Source organism: Salmo salar, chromosome ssa19 (genome assembly GCF_905237065.1).
Source record: "Salmo salar chromosome ssa19, Ssal_v3.1, whole genome shotgun sequence".
NCBI classification, from domain to species: Eukaryota; Metazoa; Chordata; class Actinopteri; order Salmoniformes; family Salmonidae; genus Salmo; species Salmo salar.
In genome coordinates this window covers 78452067-78467239 of record NC_059460.1, presented here as the reverse complement: position 1 = coordinate 78467239, position 15173 = coordinate 78452067, and the positions used below count along the sequence as shown (strand labels likewise).

Here is a 15173-nt window from a genome sequence, read left to right as displayed (position 1 = left end):
TTTGTCTGTGTGGGGATTACGGAGCGGTCCAATCCCCTCCATGGGCCACTCTCCTGTGGTGTGATGGCTCAGAGATCAATGATGGCTGGGTCGGGCGCTAGACTGAACACTCACTCATGTGTCCACAGCACAGTACTGTGTAGATTACAGAGGCTGCTGCCAACCTAGTTAACCCTGTATGTCAACGCCAGTCACTGACTACCCACCAGGTAAGGGTAAGGACATGGGGCGGGGCAGGGCAGAGCTAGGATAGGGTTAAGAAGAAAGAATAGGGATCATTTGACTTGAATGTGCCCTGTAAGTTTTGAGAAGGAGCGTTCCGTGTGTACTGTAGTATTGTTGAATGGTGTATCTTTTGGGTGGGGTAATCAGTTACAACCTTGTTGATTCTTAAAAAATATTTAATTCATCAAAACAAAATGGATTACTGCTTTCTAACGAACGTATGACTGGCGTGAAGGCTGATGTTGGGTAAAGCAGGCTGGCAAACAACTAAATGTTTCTAAATGTTTTGGCTGTCTGAGATGCTGTGTTGGTAGAAATAGGCTTTATGCTGTAACGTCTCTATGATTAAAGTACAGTACTGAAATATCCACAGGGTTCACTGATGAGCTGCTTAATGTACAGTACTGAAATATCCACAGGGTTCACTGATGAGCTGCTTAATGTACAGTAGTGAAATATCCACAGGGTTCACTGATGAGCTGCTTAATGTACAGTACTGAAATATCCACAGGGTTCACTGATGAGCTGCTTAATGTACAGTACTGAAATATCCACAGGGTTCACTGATGAGCTGCTTAATGTACAGTACTGAAATATCCACAGGGTCACTGATGAGCTGCTTAATGTACAGTAGTGAAATATCCACAGGGTCACTGATGAGCTGCTTAATGTACAGTACTGAAATATCCACAGGGTTCACTGATGAGCTGCTTAATGTACAGTACTGAAATATCCACAGGGTTCACTGATGAGCTGCTTAAAGTACAGTACTGAAATATCCACAGGGTTCACTGATGAGCTGCTTAATGTACAGTACTGAAATATCCACAGGGTTCACTGATGACCTGCTTAATGTACAGTAGTGAAATATCCACAGGGTTCACTGATGACCTGCTTAATGTACAGTAGTGAAATATCCACAGGGTTCACTGATGAGCTGCTTAATGTACAGTAGTGAAATATCCACAGGGTTCACTGATGAGCTGCTTAATGTACAGTAGTGAAATATCCACAGGGTTCACTGATGAGCTGCTTAATGTACAGTAGTGAAATATCCACAGGGTTCACTGATGAGCTGCTTAATGTACAGTACTGAAATATCCACAGGGTTCACTGATGACCTGCTTAATGTACAGTAGTGAAATATCCACAGGGTCACTGCTGAAATTCAAAATAGGAGTTAAAGCACAATCAACACGTTTGCTTTTCATTTAATTCAACTCTACTAAAAGTTATTTCATTAAACCTTACTGAAACAGTAATTTTATTCAACCTTACTGAAACAGTATTTTTATTCAACCCTACTGAAACAGTAATTTTATTCAACCCTCATTATATTCATTCCTACTGAAACAGTCATTGTATTCATTCCTACTGAAACAGTCATTGTATTCATTCCTACTGAAACAGTCATTATATTCATTCCTACTGAAACAGTCATTGTATTCATTCCTACTGAAACATTGGTCTGTAGTTGAACAGCTACATATGGCCATAAAGTCTGATTTCATGCTCAGTGAAATAGATTTTCACACTCTTTTGAAGTGAAATCACTGTGGTTGCCTTAAGGCATTAGGTGGGAATGATGTGCACCAGTGGATTTCTGAATGTGTGTGTGTGTGTGTGTGTGTGTGTGTGTGTGTGTGTGTGTGTGTGTGTGTGTGTGTGTGTGTGTGTGTGTGTGTGTGTGTGTGTGTGTGCGTGCGTGCATGTGTGTGTGTGTTTTTCTGGCAGGTTAGTCTTTCTCGTCATGAATGTTGTTCTGGAGGCAGCCCTGCAGAGTGGTCGCTAGCTGGCACCTGCCACAAATCAAATCAAAGTTTATTTGTCACGTGCGCCGAATACAACAGGTGTAGACCTTACAGTGAAATGCTTACTTACAGGCTCTAAACAATAGTGCAAAAAAGGGATTTGGTGAACAATAGGTAGGTAAATAAAACAAAAGTAAAAAGACAGTGAAAAATAACAGTAGCAAGGCTATAAAAGTAGCGAGGCTACATACAGACACCGGTTAGTCAGGCTGATTGAGGTAGTATGTACATGTAGATAACGTTAAAGTGACTATGCATATATGATGAACAGAGAGTAGCAGTAGCGTAAAAGAGGGTTTGGCGGGTGGTGGGTGGGACAATGCAGATAGCCCATTTAGCCACTGTGCGGGAGCACTGGTTGGTCGGGCCAATAGAGGTAGTATGTACATGAATGTATCGTTAAAGTGACTATGCATATATGATAAACAGAGAGTAGAAGCAGCGTAAAAGAGGGGTTGGGGGGGGGGGGGCACACAATAAAGATAGTCCGGGTAGCCATTTGATTACCTGTTCAGGAGTCTTATGGCTTGGGGGTAAAAACTGTTGAGAAGCCTTTTTGTCCTAGACTTGGCACACCGGTATCGCTTGCCATGTGGTAGTAGAGAGAACAGTCTATGACTGGGGTGGCTGGGGTCTTTGACAGTTTTTAGGGCCTTCCTCTGACATCGCCTGGTGTAGAGGTCCTGGATGGCAGGCAGCTTAGCCCCAGTGATGTACTGGGCCGTTTGTACTACCCTCTGTAGTGCCTTGCGGTCGGAGGCTGAGCAGTTGCCGTACCAGGCAGTGATGCAACCAGTCAGGATGCTCTCGATGTTGCAGCTGTAGAACCTTTTGAGGATCTGAGGACCCATGCCAAATCTTTTTAGTTTCCTGAGGGGGAATAGGCTTTGTCGTGCCCTCTTCACGACTGTCTTGGTGTGTTTGGACCATGTTAGTTTGTTGGTGATGTGGACACCAAGGAACTTGAAGCTCTCATCCTGCTCCACTACAGCCCCATCGATGAAAATAGGGGCGTGCTCGGTCTTCCTTTTCCTGTAGTCCACAATCATCTCCTTAGTCTTGGTTACGTGTTGGGATAGGTTGTTATTCTGGCACCACAAAGTCATAAAACCTGACCCTAACCTTAAATTAAGAACAAAAAGCTCAAATGTTTTTCCTGAATTTTTTACAATAGCAATTTTGACTTTGCAGTTGGCCTATTTAGCAGGAAATGACTTATTTCTCCCTCAAGGACAAGACCCATCCCAATAAACGTCAACCTGTGTCTTTGTGTCAGTGTGTGTCACTGGGTGTGTGTGTCAGTGTAGCTCTCTGTGTTTTTGTGCATGTGCCTTCAACCCTCTGTGTGTGTTTGTGATCCATGTCATCTAATACCCTCTCTCTCTCTGTCTCTCTACTCTCTCTCTCTCTCTCTCTCTCTCTGCTCTCTCTACTCTCTCTGTCTCTCTACTCTCTCTGTCTCTCTACTCTCTCTGTCTCTCTACTCTCTCTCTCTCTCTCTCTCTGTCTCTCTACTCTCTCTGTCTCTCTACTCTCTCTGTCTCTACTCTCTCTACACTCTCTACTCTCTCTGTCTCTACTCTCTCTACACTCTCTGTCTCTCTACTCTCTCTGTCTCTCTACTCTCTCTGTCTCTCTACTCTCTCTGTCTCTCTACTCTCTCTGTCTCTCTACTCTCTCTGTCTCTCTTCTCTCTCTGTCTCTCTGTCTCTCTCTCACTGTCTCTCTACTCTCTCTGTCTCTCTGTCTCTCTCTCTCTCTCTCTGTCTCTCTCTCTCTGTCTCTCTCTCTCTCTACTCTCTCTCGCTGCTCTCTCTCTCTCTCTCTCTCTCTCTCTCTCTCTCTCTCTCTCTCTCTCAGGGGTGTGTTTCCTGTGTCTGTTGGATGTGGTGCCGGTGAAGAATGAGGATGGCCTGGTGATCATGTTCATCCTCAACTTTGAGGTCATGTCAGACAACAAACAGCCCAACCAGAACCTCAACCACAAGCTGCCCCCCTGGCTCCCCACAGGTAACCACAAGCTGCCCCCCTGGCTCCCCACAGGTAACCACAAGCTGCCCCCCTTAAAATATTGAAAACAGTTGTGTTCAGTGATTGAAGCAAATAATATTGATTAGGTTTTATGGTAGTTCAATTAAATTTATTGCTTTCTCTCTCTCTCACCCATACCTATCCCTCTCTCCCACTGTCTCTTTCCTTTGTCTCCCTCCCTGCTTTCCTCTCTCCCACCCATACCTATCCTTCTCTCCCACTGTCTCTTTCCTTTCTCTCCCTCCCTGCTTTCCTCTCTCCCACCCATACCTATCCCTCTCTCCCACTGTCTCTTTCCTTTCTCTCCCTCCCTGCTTTCCTCTCTCCCACCCATACCTATCCCTCTCTCCCACTGTCTCTTTCCTTTCTCTCCCTCCCTGCTTTCCTCTCTCCCACCCATACCTATCCCTCTCTCCCACTGTCTCTTTCCTTTCTCTCCCTCCCTGCTTTCCTCTCTCTCACCCATACCTATCCCTCTCTCCCACTGTCTCTTTCCTTTGTCTCCCTCCCTGCTTTCCTCTCTCTCACCCATACCTATCCCTCTCTCCCACTGTCTCTTTCCTTTCTCTCCCTCCCTGCTTTCCTCTCTCCCACCCATACCTATCCCTCTCTCCCACTGTCTCTTTCCTTTGTCTCCCTCCCTGCTTTCCTCTCTCCCACTCACTCACTCTCTTTCTCTCTCTGTCTGTCTCTTTCCTTTCTCTCTCTGTCTCTTACCACAATTTTTTACTCTCTTCCTCTCTCGTTTTATTTGCTTCCACCCTCTTCCCTCTTCCGCTTCCTCTAGGCCGGCCGCGTGGCTTCAAGCTCCGCCTGCCCTCACGCCGTTCGCTCAGCAATAGCAAGGCCTCTCTGGACGACCCGGAGACTGGGGCCCTCCCAGCCCCCAGCCACCCCAGTCACCCCAGCCACAAGTCCCTAGCTTTGGGAGAGCTGCTCTCCCTTCCCCCCTTACCTCTGGAGCACCAGAGATCCAGCAGTGGAAGCAGCAGCACCAGGCCGGACCTGCTGTGGCCCGAGGACCCGCGCACCCTGCTTGGCTCAGAGCCTGCACCTTCCTCGCTGCCCCTCGGCCAGTCGTCGCCCCGCATCGCCCTCCGGATGTTTAACCCAGATGCCTCGGTGTCCAACTGCAGCCTGTCACACAGCCGCTCCCGCGAGAGCTTCCACAGCATACGGCGGGCGTCGTCTGTGGATGACATCGAGGCCATGCGGCCTCCGTCGGGTCGGAAGTACAGCACGGTCGGGCCCATCCACAACAGCACAGGTGTGTGGGGGGGGGGTTTACCTTGAGAAAGAAAATACACACCACCTTCTTGCCTGTATTTGAGCTGGATACCAAACACACAGGGGTAAACGCACAGGGGTAAACACACAGGAGTAAACACACGGGTAAACACACAGGGGTAAACACACAGGGGTAAACACACAGGGGTAAAAACACAGGGGTAAACAGTACAGTAGGAACTAGGAATCTGTATGTTGTAGCATCTATTAGCACCTACTTCCTTGGTATTTTAGAAGCTTTGAAATACAAGACCAGCTATATTTCCTGGTTCGACAGTATTTAACCACATGTTTTATTCTGCTCCCATGCTGTATGCTGTGGCTCAATAAATCTATTTGTATGGTAGGGCTGTATGCTGTGGCCTAATAAATCTATCTGTATGGTAGGGCTGTATGCTGTGGCCCAATAAATCTATCTGTATGGTAGGGCTGTATGCTGTGGCCCAATAAATCCATCTGTATGGTAGGGCTGTATGTTGTGGCCCAATAAATCCATCTGTATGGTAGGGCTGTATGCTGTGGCCCAATAAATCTATTTGTATGGTAGTGTGGTCCGTATGCTGTGGCCCAATAAATCTATTTGTATGGTAGGGCTGTATGCTGTGGCCCAATAAATCTATCTGTGTGGTAGGGCTGTATGCTGTTGCCCAATAAATCTATCTGTGTGGTAGGGGTGTGTTCTGTGGCCCAATAAATCTATCTGTATGGTAGGGCTGTATGCTGTGGCCCAATAAATCTATTTGTATGGTAGTGTGGTCCGTATGCTGTGGCCCAATAAATCTATTTGTATGGTAGGGCTGTATGCTGTGGCCCAATAAATCTATCTGTGTGGTAGGGCTGTATGCTGTGGCCCAATAAATCTATCTGTGTGGTAGGGGTGTGTTCTGTGGCCCAATAAATCTATCTGTATGGTAGGGCTGTATTCTGTGGCCCAATAAATCTATCTGTATGGTAGGGCTGTATGCTGTGGCCCAATAAATCCATCTGTATGGTAGGGCTGTATGCTGTGGCCCAATAAATCTATTTGTATGGTAGGGCTGTATGCTGTGGCCCAATAAATCTATCTGTATGGTAGGGCTGTATGCTGTGGCCCAATAAATCTATCTGTATGGTAGGGCTGTATGCTGTGGCCCAATAAATCTATCTGTGTGGTAGGGGTGTATGCTGTGGCCCACTAAATCTATCTGTGTGGTAGGGCTGTATGCTGTGGCCCACTAAATCTATCTGTGTGGTAGGGGTGTGTTCCGTGGCCCACTAAGGATATCAAATAATGTTTGAAGACAGGTGTGGTCCGAATAGTCTGGCCAGTCCTCTGACAGTGTGTTCTTTCAGGGGCGGTGAACAACAAGTCCAACATCCTCAACTCCACGTCGGACTCGGACCTCATGCGCTACCGCACCATCAGCAAGATCCCTCAGATCACCCTGAACTTCGTGGACTTCAAGGCGGACCCCCTCATCGCGCTGCCCGGGGGGGACATGGACATCATAGCCCCTTGCAAGCTCATTGACCGCACACACCACGTCACCGAGAAAGTCACTCAGGTAAGAGGGCCATCTGTGTGTGTGTGTGTGTTCAGCCAGGTGTGTCTGTGGAGTAAGGGTGGGAGTGGACGTGGGTATGCATCAGGTCGGATACCCACAGTTCCCTGCGGGTGAGCTGCAAAAGAAATCAGCTGGCGGGTTGGAAACATTTTAAATCAGGATAAAAACATGAATCCAGGAGCTTGTTGGGTTGCATGTGTTGCTAATGACATTCTGTGAGCGGGAAGGCAGACATGGTTTCCTTTTATCCAAATGTTGAATAGACAAATTAATGAATGCATGAAATTGGCTCTCGGGAACAATTCTATGCAGGTGGGTCCTGACCCGTTCAGGAATCTAGTATGTACGAATGGGGTGGTGGGTGAGGTAGTGTGGTGTGTGAGGTAGAGGTGTGGTGTGTGAGGTAGAGGTGTGGTGTGTGAGGTAGAGGTGTGGTGGGTGATGTGGGAGGTAGGGCTATGGAAGGGGTGAGGTAGGGTGTGGTAGGGGTGAGGGATGGGGGAGGTGAGTGTGGGTGTGGTAGTGTTGTGTTAGGGGTGAGGTAGGGGAGGTAGGGGTGTGGTAGGATTGAGGGAGGGGTGAGGTGGGGGAGGTAAGGGTGTGGTAGGATTGAGGGAGGGGTGAGGTGGGGGAGGTAAGGGTGTGGTAGGGGTGAGGGACGGGGAGGTGGGGGGGGTAGGGGTGTGGTAGGGGTGAGGGACGGGGACGTGGGGGAGTAGGGGTGTGGTAGGGGTGAGGTAGGGGTGAGGTGGGGGGGTAGGGGTGTGGTAGGGGTGAGGGAGGGGGAGGTGAGTGTGGGTGTGGTAGTGGTGTGTTAGGGGTGAGGTAGGGGAGGTAGGGGTGTGGTAGAATTGAGGGAGGGGTGAGGTGGGGGGTAGGGGTGTGGTAGGGGTGAGGGACGGGGATGTGGGGGGTAGGGGTGTGGTAGGGGTGAGGGACGGGGAGGTGGGGGGTAGGGGTGTGGTAGGGGTGAGGGACGGGGAGGTGGGGGGTAGGGGTGTGGTAGGGGTGAGGAACGGGGAGGTGGGGGGTAGGGGTGTGGTAGGGGTGAGGAACGGGACGTGGGGGGTAGGGGTGTGGTAGGGGTGAGGGAGGGGTGAGGTGGGGGGGGGTAGGGGTGAGGTAGAGGTGTGGTAGAGGTGTGCCTATGAACTGCTATAGTTTCCACTATTTCCATCGTCTGTGTTTATACTATGTGTCTCTGTCTTTACTGAAGGCTGCCATGCATCCCCCAGGTTGGGTGAGTCTCATTGGTGGTGGATGGGGTGAGTTGCCCCACAAAGCGCTGGCTTTTAGACCTAGTGAAAACGCTCTGCTGATACAATACTGGTGGATTGTTGCTTAAGATGTTGGGTTCCTGCTCTGAGTGAAAGCTTGGTGTTTGCTATGATGGCGTCTTTAGCGGGAGACATAACTGGGTTACCAGTGCTCCTTGTGTGCAGTGAGCCGACGTGTCGCTGATGCCTCAGAGCTAGCTTGATTGAATGAGAAGCAGAGGGATGACAGAGATATTGAATGGTGACAGATGATTCTGTCGCCACGGTAATCCCGTGTGTGAGGAAAACACGTTGAATTGAGTTAGGGAAGACGGGAATCTGTATGATATGAAAGATGGTTTCTTGTTCTGCATTTGGACACCTCTTTTAATTTGTTTGGTTTCGCACAGATTTGATTTGCTCAGTGAGGGGCGATATATTATGAAGTACAGCTTCCTGAAGACTTCTCTGTGAGGGGAGGGTGAGAGAGGGACAAGGAAAGACAGAAGAGGATTGAGAGGTGAGCAAGGAAAGACAGTGGCAATGTGACCTTAAGCCCACACTTCTCTCGCTCTCTCTCTCCCTCTCCCTCTCTCTCGCTCTCTCTCTCACTCTGCCCCACCCCCACCCTCCTCCCCTCCTATATCTCTGCTTTTTAGAAAGGCCTCTGCATTGTATACTGATATACCACAAGTCAATAATTTCACCAAGCCTTCTCGATACATTAATAGCCTCGTTCTTAGAGGCTGCTGTACCCACTGAAATGCTGCTGTGCACACAGTACATACTATGTTATACCAAAGAAAACACTACTCAGTCAGGTTGACTTTACAGTAGAGCTTATAAATAGGTAGAGAGGTAGGGGAACCAGTACAGGTGACAGTGCTAGTGGTGGTTTAATGAGTTATGAGGCCATGGAGTGTATTATTACATCTAACCTAAAACATCTAACCTAAAACATCTAGAATGCTTTACCATCTACGACCTGCAGGTGGCAGCACTCTCCAACACTACCTCTAACCTCTAACCTCTGACCAGGACACAATCCTCCGAGGAGTAGTCAAGAAGATGTAGAAAGAAAGAATTCAGTAACACTTCCTTTTAACCTTTTAAGGGGTCCTTGTTACAGTGTAATAACAACATGTAACTGGTAGTAATTGCAGTCTGTAATTACAGAAGTGTAGCAACAAATTCTTGCTACCATGCTTGTTTGAAATGGGCAGGTTTCCACTAAATTCACCAACTTATTGTTTCGCTTCTTCGTTGCGTCCGATTTCATTAACAATTGTGACAAAGGTTGGGATCTCTTGTGGATGTATCTGGGTGTCTGAGAGATTACAGCCTATGCTGAATAGACTGTAATTACTTACCCATGAAAGTGAACTGCTCAAAATATATCTCCAGTCAACGTTGTTGCTAGCGTACCATCTGGTTAAATTGGTTGAGTTTACAAAACAGCTCCAACACAGGTGTCAGCCCAGATGACACTATTTCAAAGCAATGTTTGCCTAATTACAATGTATTTACTAGTTGTTACACGGGATCTAGATAGTTAAAATGCAGCGCACCTTGAGGGGTACTTACTAGTAATTCTAGTGTAATCCAAGTGATAAATAAACACACCAGTACATCAGGTAGTACATGTGATATCTGCATAAACACAAATGACACTCCTCTAGCGGCAGTGCAGTGGAGCACACGCACAGAAACACACACACAGAAACACACACAGAAACACACACACAGAAACACGCACAGAAACACACACACAACACACACACAGAAACACACACACAGAAACACACACACAGAAACACACACACACAACACACACACAGAAACACACACACAACACACACACAGAAACACACACACAGAAACACACACACAGAAACACACACACAGAAACACACACACAACACACACACAGAAACACACACACAGAAACAGACTGAGCATTATAGTGGATATGTTTATGTTTAGTCTCACACCTTGTTAGAGTTGGCAGTTGGGAAGATCGCCACTGTTTTCCCTGTACAGTAATGTGTGATGTACACAGAAATGCATTAAAGAGAGGATCTTGAAATGGTGAGAAGGTCTTGGATCTTGACATGATCTCGGTGGGTGGGTGTCTCTTTGGCTTACTAGCAAGACATTGTGCAAGAGATAAGTTAGAAGAAGCTGATGTAATAGTGTTAAATGCTGTGAGTCCTCCCAGATGACTCTGAGAAATAGAGGTGAACTATGGAGCTAATGTCTCCAACTACCGGTATAAGACTGGGGATTCCAAACATTAGGAACATTAGGAACACCCAGTTTAGTCTTGTTTGTGAGTATTCAGATCTGATTGACTAGTTTTAATAAAAACATTTCTAATACATTTTTAGATTATTTAGTTTCAGTTAGTTTTAAGATCTGATTTAATGTTGTTTTATTTAGTTGAATAAAAATGGTTTTACATGATTTAGTTTGACTTTTAGTTGTAGTGTTAAGGACCTACAGCAGCCTGTGTGTGGGTGGCTAGGGGCCATTTCTGTGTTATCTTAGTTATTTTCTTTCAGTTTACAAAATCATTTTTCTTGTTTGTTTCCTTATAGTTTCAGTTTTAGTTTAATGTTTCTATTTCTATATTCCGTAGACACAAGGCGGTGTAACCCTCCAGTAGCAGATCCAGTATGACAGGACAGTATGTGTTCTCTCAGGTGTTGTGAACAATACTTTGTTAAGGAAGCTAGTTGGGGGAGATAAATTATCCCTCTCCAAATGCTGCTTCTCCAGCAAGGAAACAAGGAAATGAATTGAACAATTGAACAAATGAATCCCACAGTTGTGTCAAGTTGGCTGGATGTCCTCTGGGTGGTGGACCATTTATTGATACACACAGTATACTGTTTAGCACGAAGAACCCAGCAGCATTGCAGTTCTTGACACCACCCGGTGCATGTGGGGAGATAGAGGTATTTGGATGGAAAAAAATCACACAGCTGCACTTGCACAACTGTCCATCAGTATTAACGATGGCTCCTCAGATATGAGTTTTAAGGATCGGACCCTTTTTTTCAATTTTCGCCTGAAATGACATACCCAAATCTAACTGCCTGTAGCTCAGGACCTGAAGCAAGGATATGCATATTCTTGATACCATTTGAAAGGAAAGACTTTGAAGTTTGTGTAAATGTGAAGGGAATGTAGGAGAATATAACACAATAGATCTGGTAAAAGATAATACAAAGAAAATAACAATCGTATTTTTTTACCTGCTCCTTAATAGTGACATCTTGACACACACACACACACACACACACACACACACACACACACACACACACACACACACACACACACACACACACACACACACACACACACACACACGCAACAATAGTGAATATTGATTTTATCATTTGAAACTCTCCAATATACTTTGCTTTTTGCTGTTGCGTCAATGGGCTGATTTCGTTGTAGCCAAACACTCTGTGGGAGGCTGATGCTAGCCGGTGTACTGGACAGCTGTGTGTCCAGACAGAGGGGTTAGGGGTCAAAACGTACAGTATCCTCTGACACAAGGTCCTTTGAAGTTTTAACTGGTTCTCCTAACATCGCTCAATTTCTTCGTTGGAGCTTTGCAGTACAGCACACTGTGTTCAGAGCAAGCTGTTCATTCGTGGTTGAACTGTGTGAATATTACTTTCCTGGTGTTCTAGCTGAGTCTACAGTCACAGCCGAGGGCACAGAGATACTGTTGTCTTAAGGCTTAGCTATACTGATCTTAGAAGCTCAGTCAGGCGGAAGAGGTGAACACTGATTGGAACACTGAAAAAGTCAACAACCTAACAGTAGAACAGGCCTGCGTTTGGGTTGCCAAGTCTCAGTAGTGGTTGATTGAAAAAGCACTGGGTCTGACAGGTACTTGGCTACTCACTGTATGGGGGGGGGGGTTAGGCAAACCTACTGGACTCAAGCTTCCTTAGAAAGTCTACGTGGAAACATTGGCAGTGCTGGTCGTTTGATTGTCCTCTGTATCAATGTAGATATTTCTTTACGTAATAATATGCATGTACTGTGCATGAATTTAGACTGTACAAGGCTATAGAATTAACTCAACCCTGAAAACCGCTACGTTAAGTATGTTTCTTGTTCTCACCTGCCTCCTAACCCTTGACCTTTGTGTCCAGAATGACCATTTATGACAGTTGATATTACAAGACACTTTATGTGTTCAAATCACAAGGAATGGTATGGTTGCTATAGCCTTCCCTGTGGCTCAGTTGGTAGGGCATGGTGTTTGCAACGCCAGCATGGTGTGTGCAACGCCAGGGTTGTGGTTTCGATTCCCACAGGGGGCCAGTACAATTATATATATTTTTTTAAATGCATGAAATGAAATGTATGCACTAACTACTGTAAGTCGCTCTGGATAAGAGCGTCTGCTAAATGACTAAAAATGTAAATGTAATGTATATATTCAATCTGCGCTGTGTTTAGAGAGTCTATCAACTTTTGCTCTCACTTACCTCCTTTGATTTCAAGCTTTGACCTTTGTGTCCAAAATGGCCAGTTAACCTCAACTCGGAACACTTCAATAGTGCCTTGAAGTATCCACTAGTTAAATGGTTCCCAACTCCAGTCCTCCAGTACCCCCCAACAGCCCAACTCCAGTCCTCCAGTACCCCCCAACAGCCCAACTCCAGTCCTCCAGTACCCCCAACAACCCATCTCCAGTCCTCCAGTACCCCCAACAGCCCATCTCCAGTACCCCCAACAGCCCAACTCCAGTCCTCCAGTACCCCCAACAGCCCAACTCCAGTCCTCCAGTACCCCCAACAGCCCAACTCCAGTACCCCCCAACAGCCCATCTCCAGTCCTCCAGTACCCCCAACAGCCCATCTCCAGTACCCCCAACAGCCCAACTCCAGTCCTCCAGTACCCCCAACAGCCCAACTCCAGTCCTCCAGTACCCCCCAACAGCCCATCTCCAGTACCCCCAACAGCCCAACTCCAGTCCTCCAGTACCCCCAACAGCCCAACTCCAGTCCTCCAGTACCCCCCAACAGCCCAACTCCAGTCCTCCAGTACCCCCCAACAGCCCATCTCCAGTACCCCCAACAGCCCAACTCCAGTCCTCCAGTACCCCCAACAGCCCAACTCCAGTCCTCCAGTACCCCAAACAGCCCAACTCCAGTCCTCCAGTACCCCCAACAGCCCAACTCCAGTCCTCCAGTACCCCCAACAGCCCAACTCCAGTCCTCCAGTACCCCCCAACAGCCCAACTCCAGTCCTCCAGTAACCCCAACAGCCCAACTCCAGTCCTCCAGTACCCCTCAACAGCCCAACTCCAGTCCTCCAGTATCCCCAACAGCCCAACTCCAGTCCTCCAGTACCCCCCAACAGCCCAACTCCAGTCCTCCAGTACCCCCCAACAGCCCAACTCCAGTCCTCCAGTACCCCCCAACAGCCCAACTCCAGTCCTCCAGTACCCTCAACAACCCAACTCCAGTCCTCCAGTACCCCCCAACAGCCCAACTCCAGTCCTCCAGTACCCCCAACAGCCCAACTCCAGTCCTCCAGTACCCTCAACAACCCAACTCCAGTCCTCCAGTGCCCCAACAGCCCAACTCCAGTCCTCCAGTGCCCCCCAACAGCCCAACTCCAGTCCTCCAGTACCCCCCAACAGCCCAACTCCAGTCCTCCAGTACCCCCCAACAGCCCAACTCCAGTCCTCCAGTAACCCCAACAGCCCAACTCCAGTCCTCCAGTACCCCCAACAGTCCAACTCCAGTCCTCCAGTACCCCCCAACAGCCCAACTCCAGTCCTCCAGTAACCCCAACAGCCCAACTCCAGTCCTCCAGTACCCCCAACAGTCCAAATCCGGTCATCCAGTGCCCCCAACAGTACACATTTCTGTTGTAGCCAGGCACAAAAAAACACCTGTTTCAACACATTGATGGCCTGAAGATTAGTTGACAAGTTGTGTGACCGCCCGATGCTACAATACAAATGTGTACTGTTGGGGTTACTGGAGGACTGGAGTTGGGCTGTTGGGGTTACTGGAGGACTGGAGTTGGGCTGTTGGGGTTATGGAAATTGGCAGTACGTCCAACCGGCCTCACGACCGCAGCCCACATACGTGTATGGTGTTGTGTGGGCGAGCGGTTTGCTGATGTCAACGTTGTGAACAAAGTGTCCTATGGTGGCGGTGGGGTTATGGTATGGGCAGGCATAAGCATCGAAAACAATAGCGTTTTATCGATGGCAATTTGAATGCACATAGATATCCTGAGCGCATTGTGAGGCGCTTTGTGAGAACCATTGTGAGGCCCATTGTGAGGCCCATTGTGAGACCCAACTGTGACCAGCAGATGTATATCTGTATTCCCACTTATGTGAATTCCATAGATTAGGACCGAATGAATTTATTTCAATTGACTGATTTCGTCATATAAACTGTAACTCAATAAAATCCTTTAAATTGTTGCATTTTGCGTTTATATTTTTGTTGTGTTGGAGTGTAGGCTAATATTTATAAGTTAACCTCTATGGGCTAGGTGCGTGACCGTCCCACTCTATTCAACAGCCAGTGGAACAGCGTGGCGCAAAATACAAAAACCTCAAAAATGCAATAATTTCAATTTTTCAAACATACGACTATTTTACACCATTTTAAAGATAAGACTCTCGTTAATCTGACCACATTGTCCGATTTCAAAAAGGCTTTACAGTGAAAGCAAAACATTAGATTATGTTAGGAGAGTACATAGCCAAAAATAATCACACAGCCATTTTCCAAGCAAGCATATATGTCACAAAAACCCAAAACACAGCTAAATGAAGCACTAACCTTTGATGATCTTCATCAGATGACACTCCTAGGACATTATGTTATACAATACATGCATGTTTTGTTCAATCAAGTTAATATTTATATCAAAAAACAGCTTTTTACATTGGCGTGTGATGTTCAGAAAATGTTTTCCCACCGAAAACTTCCGGTGAATTTACTAAATTACTCATCATAAAC

The 15173-nt window shown here is 47.1% G+C and overlaps 1 protein-coding gene across 2 annotated transcripts in view; it reads left to right on the top strand.

Annotated features, from left to right (window-relative positions):
• LOC106579665 (potassium voltage-gated channel subfamily H member 2) overlaps window positions 1-15173 on the top strand; it is a 325149-nt gene that overhangs the window by 172052 nt on the left and 137924 nt on the right. Inside the window, exons 4-6 of one of the 2 annotated variants that reach the window (XM_045702778.1) lie at window positions 3897-4046; window positions 4855-5334; window positions 6687-6898. In XM_045702778.1, the coding sequence (XP_045558734.1) occupies window positions 3897-4046; window positions 4855-5334; window positions 6687-6898 (842 nt within the window). Of the gene's footprint in view, window positions 1-3896; window positions 4080-4854; window positions 5335-6686; window positions 6899-15173 lie in introns of both variants that reach the window. The other variant, XM_014159798.2, reaches the window with a different exon arrangement.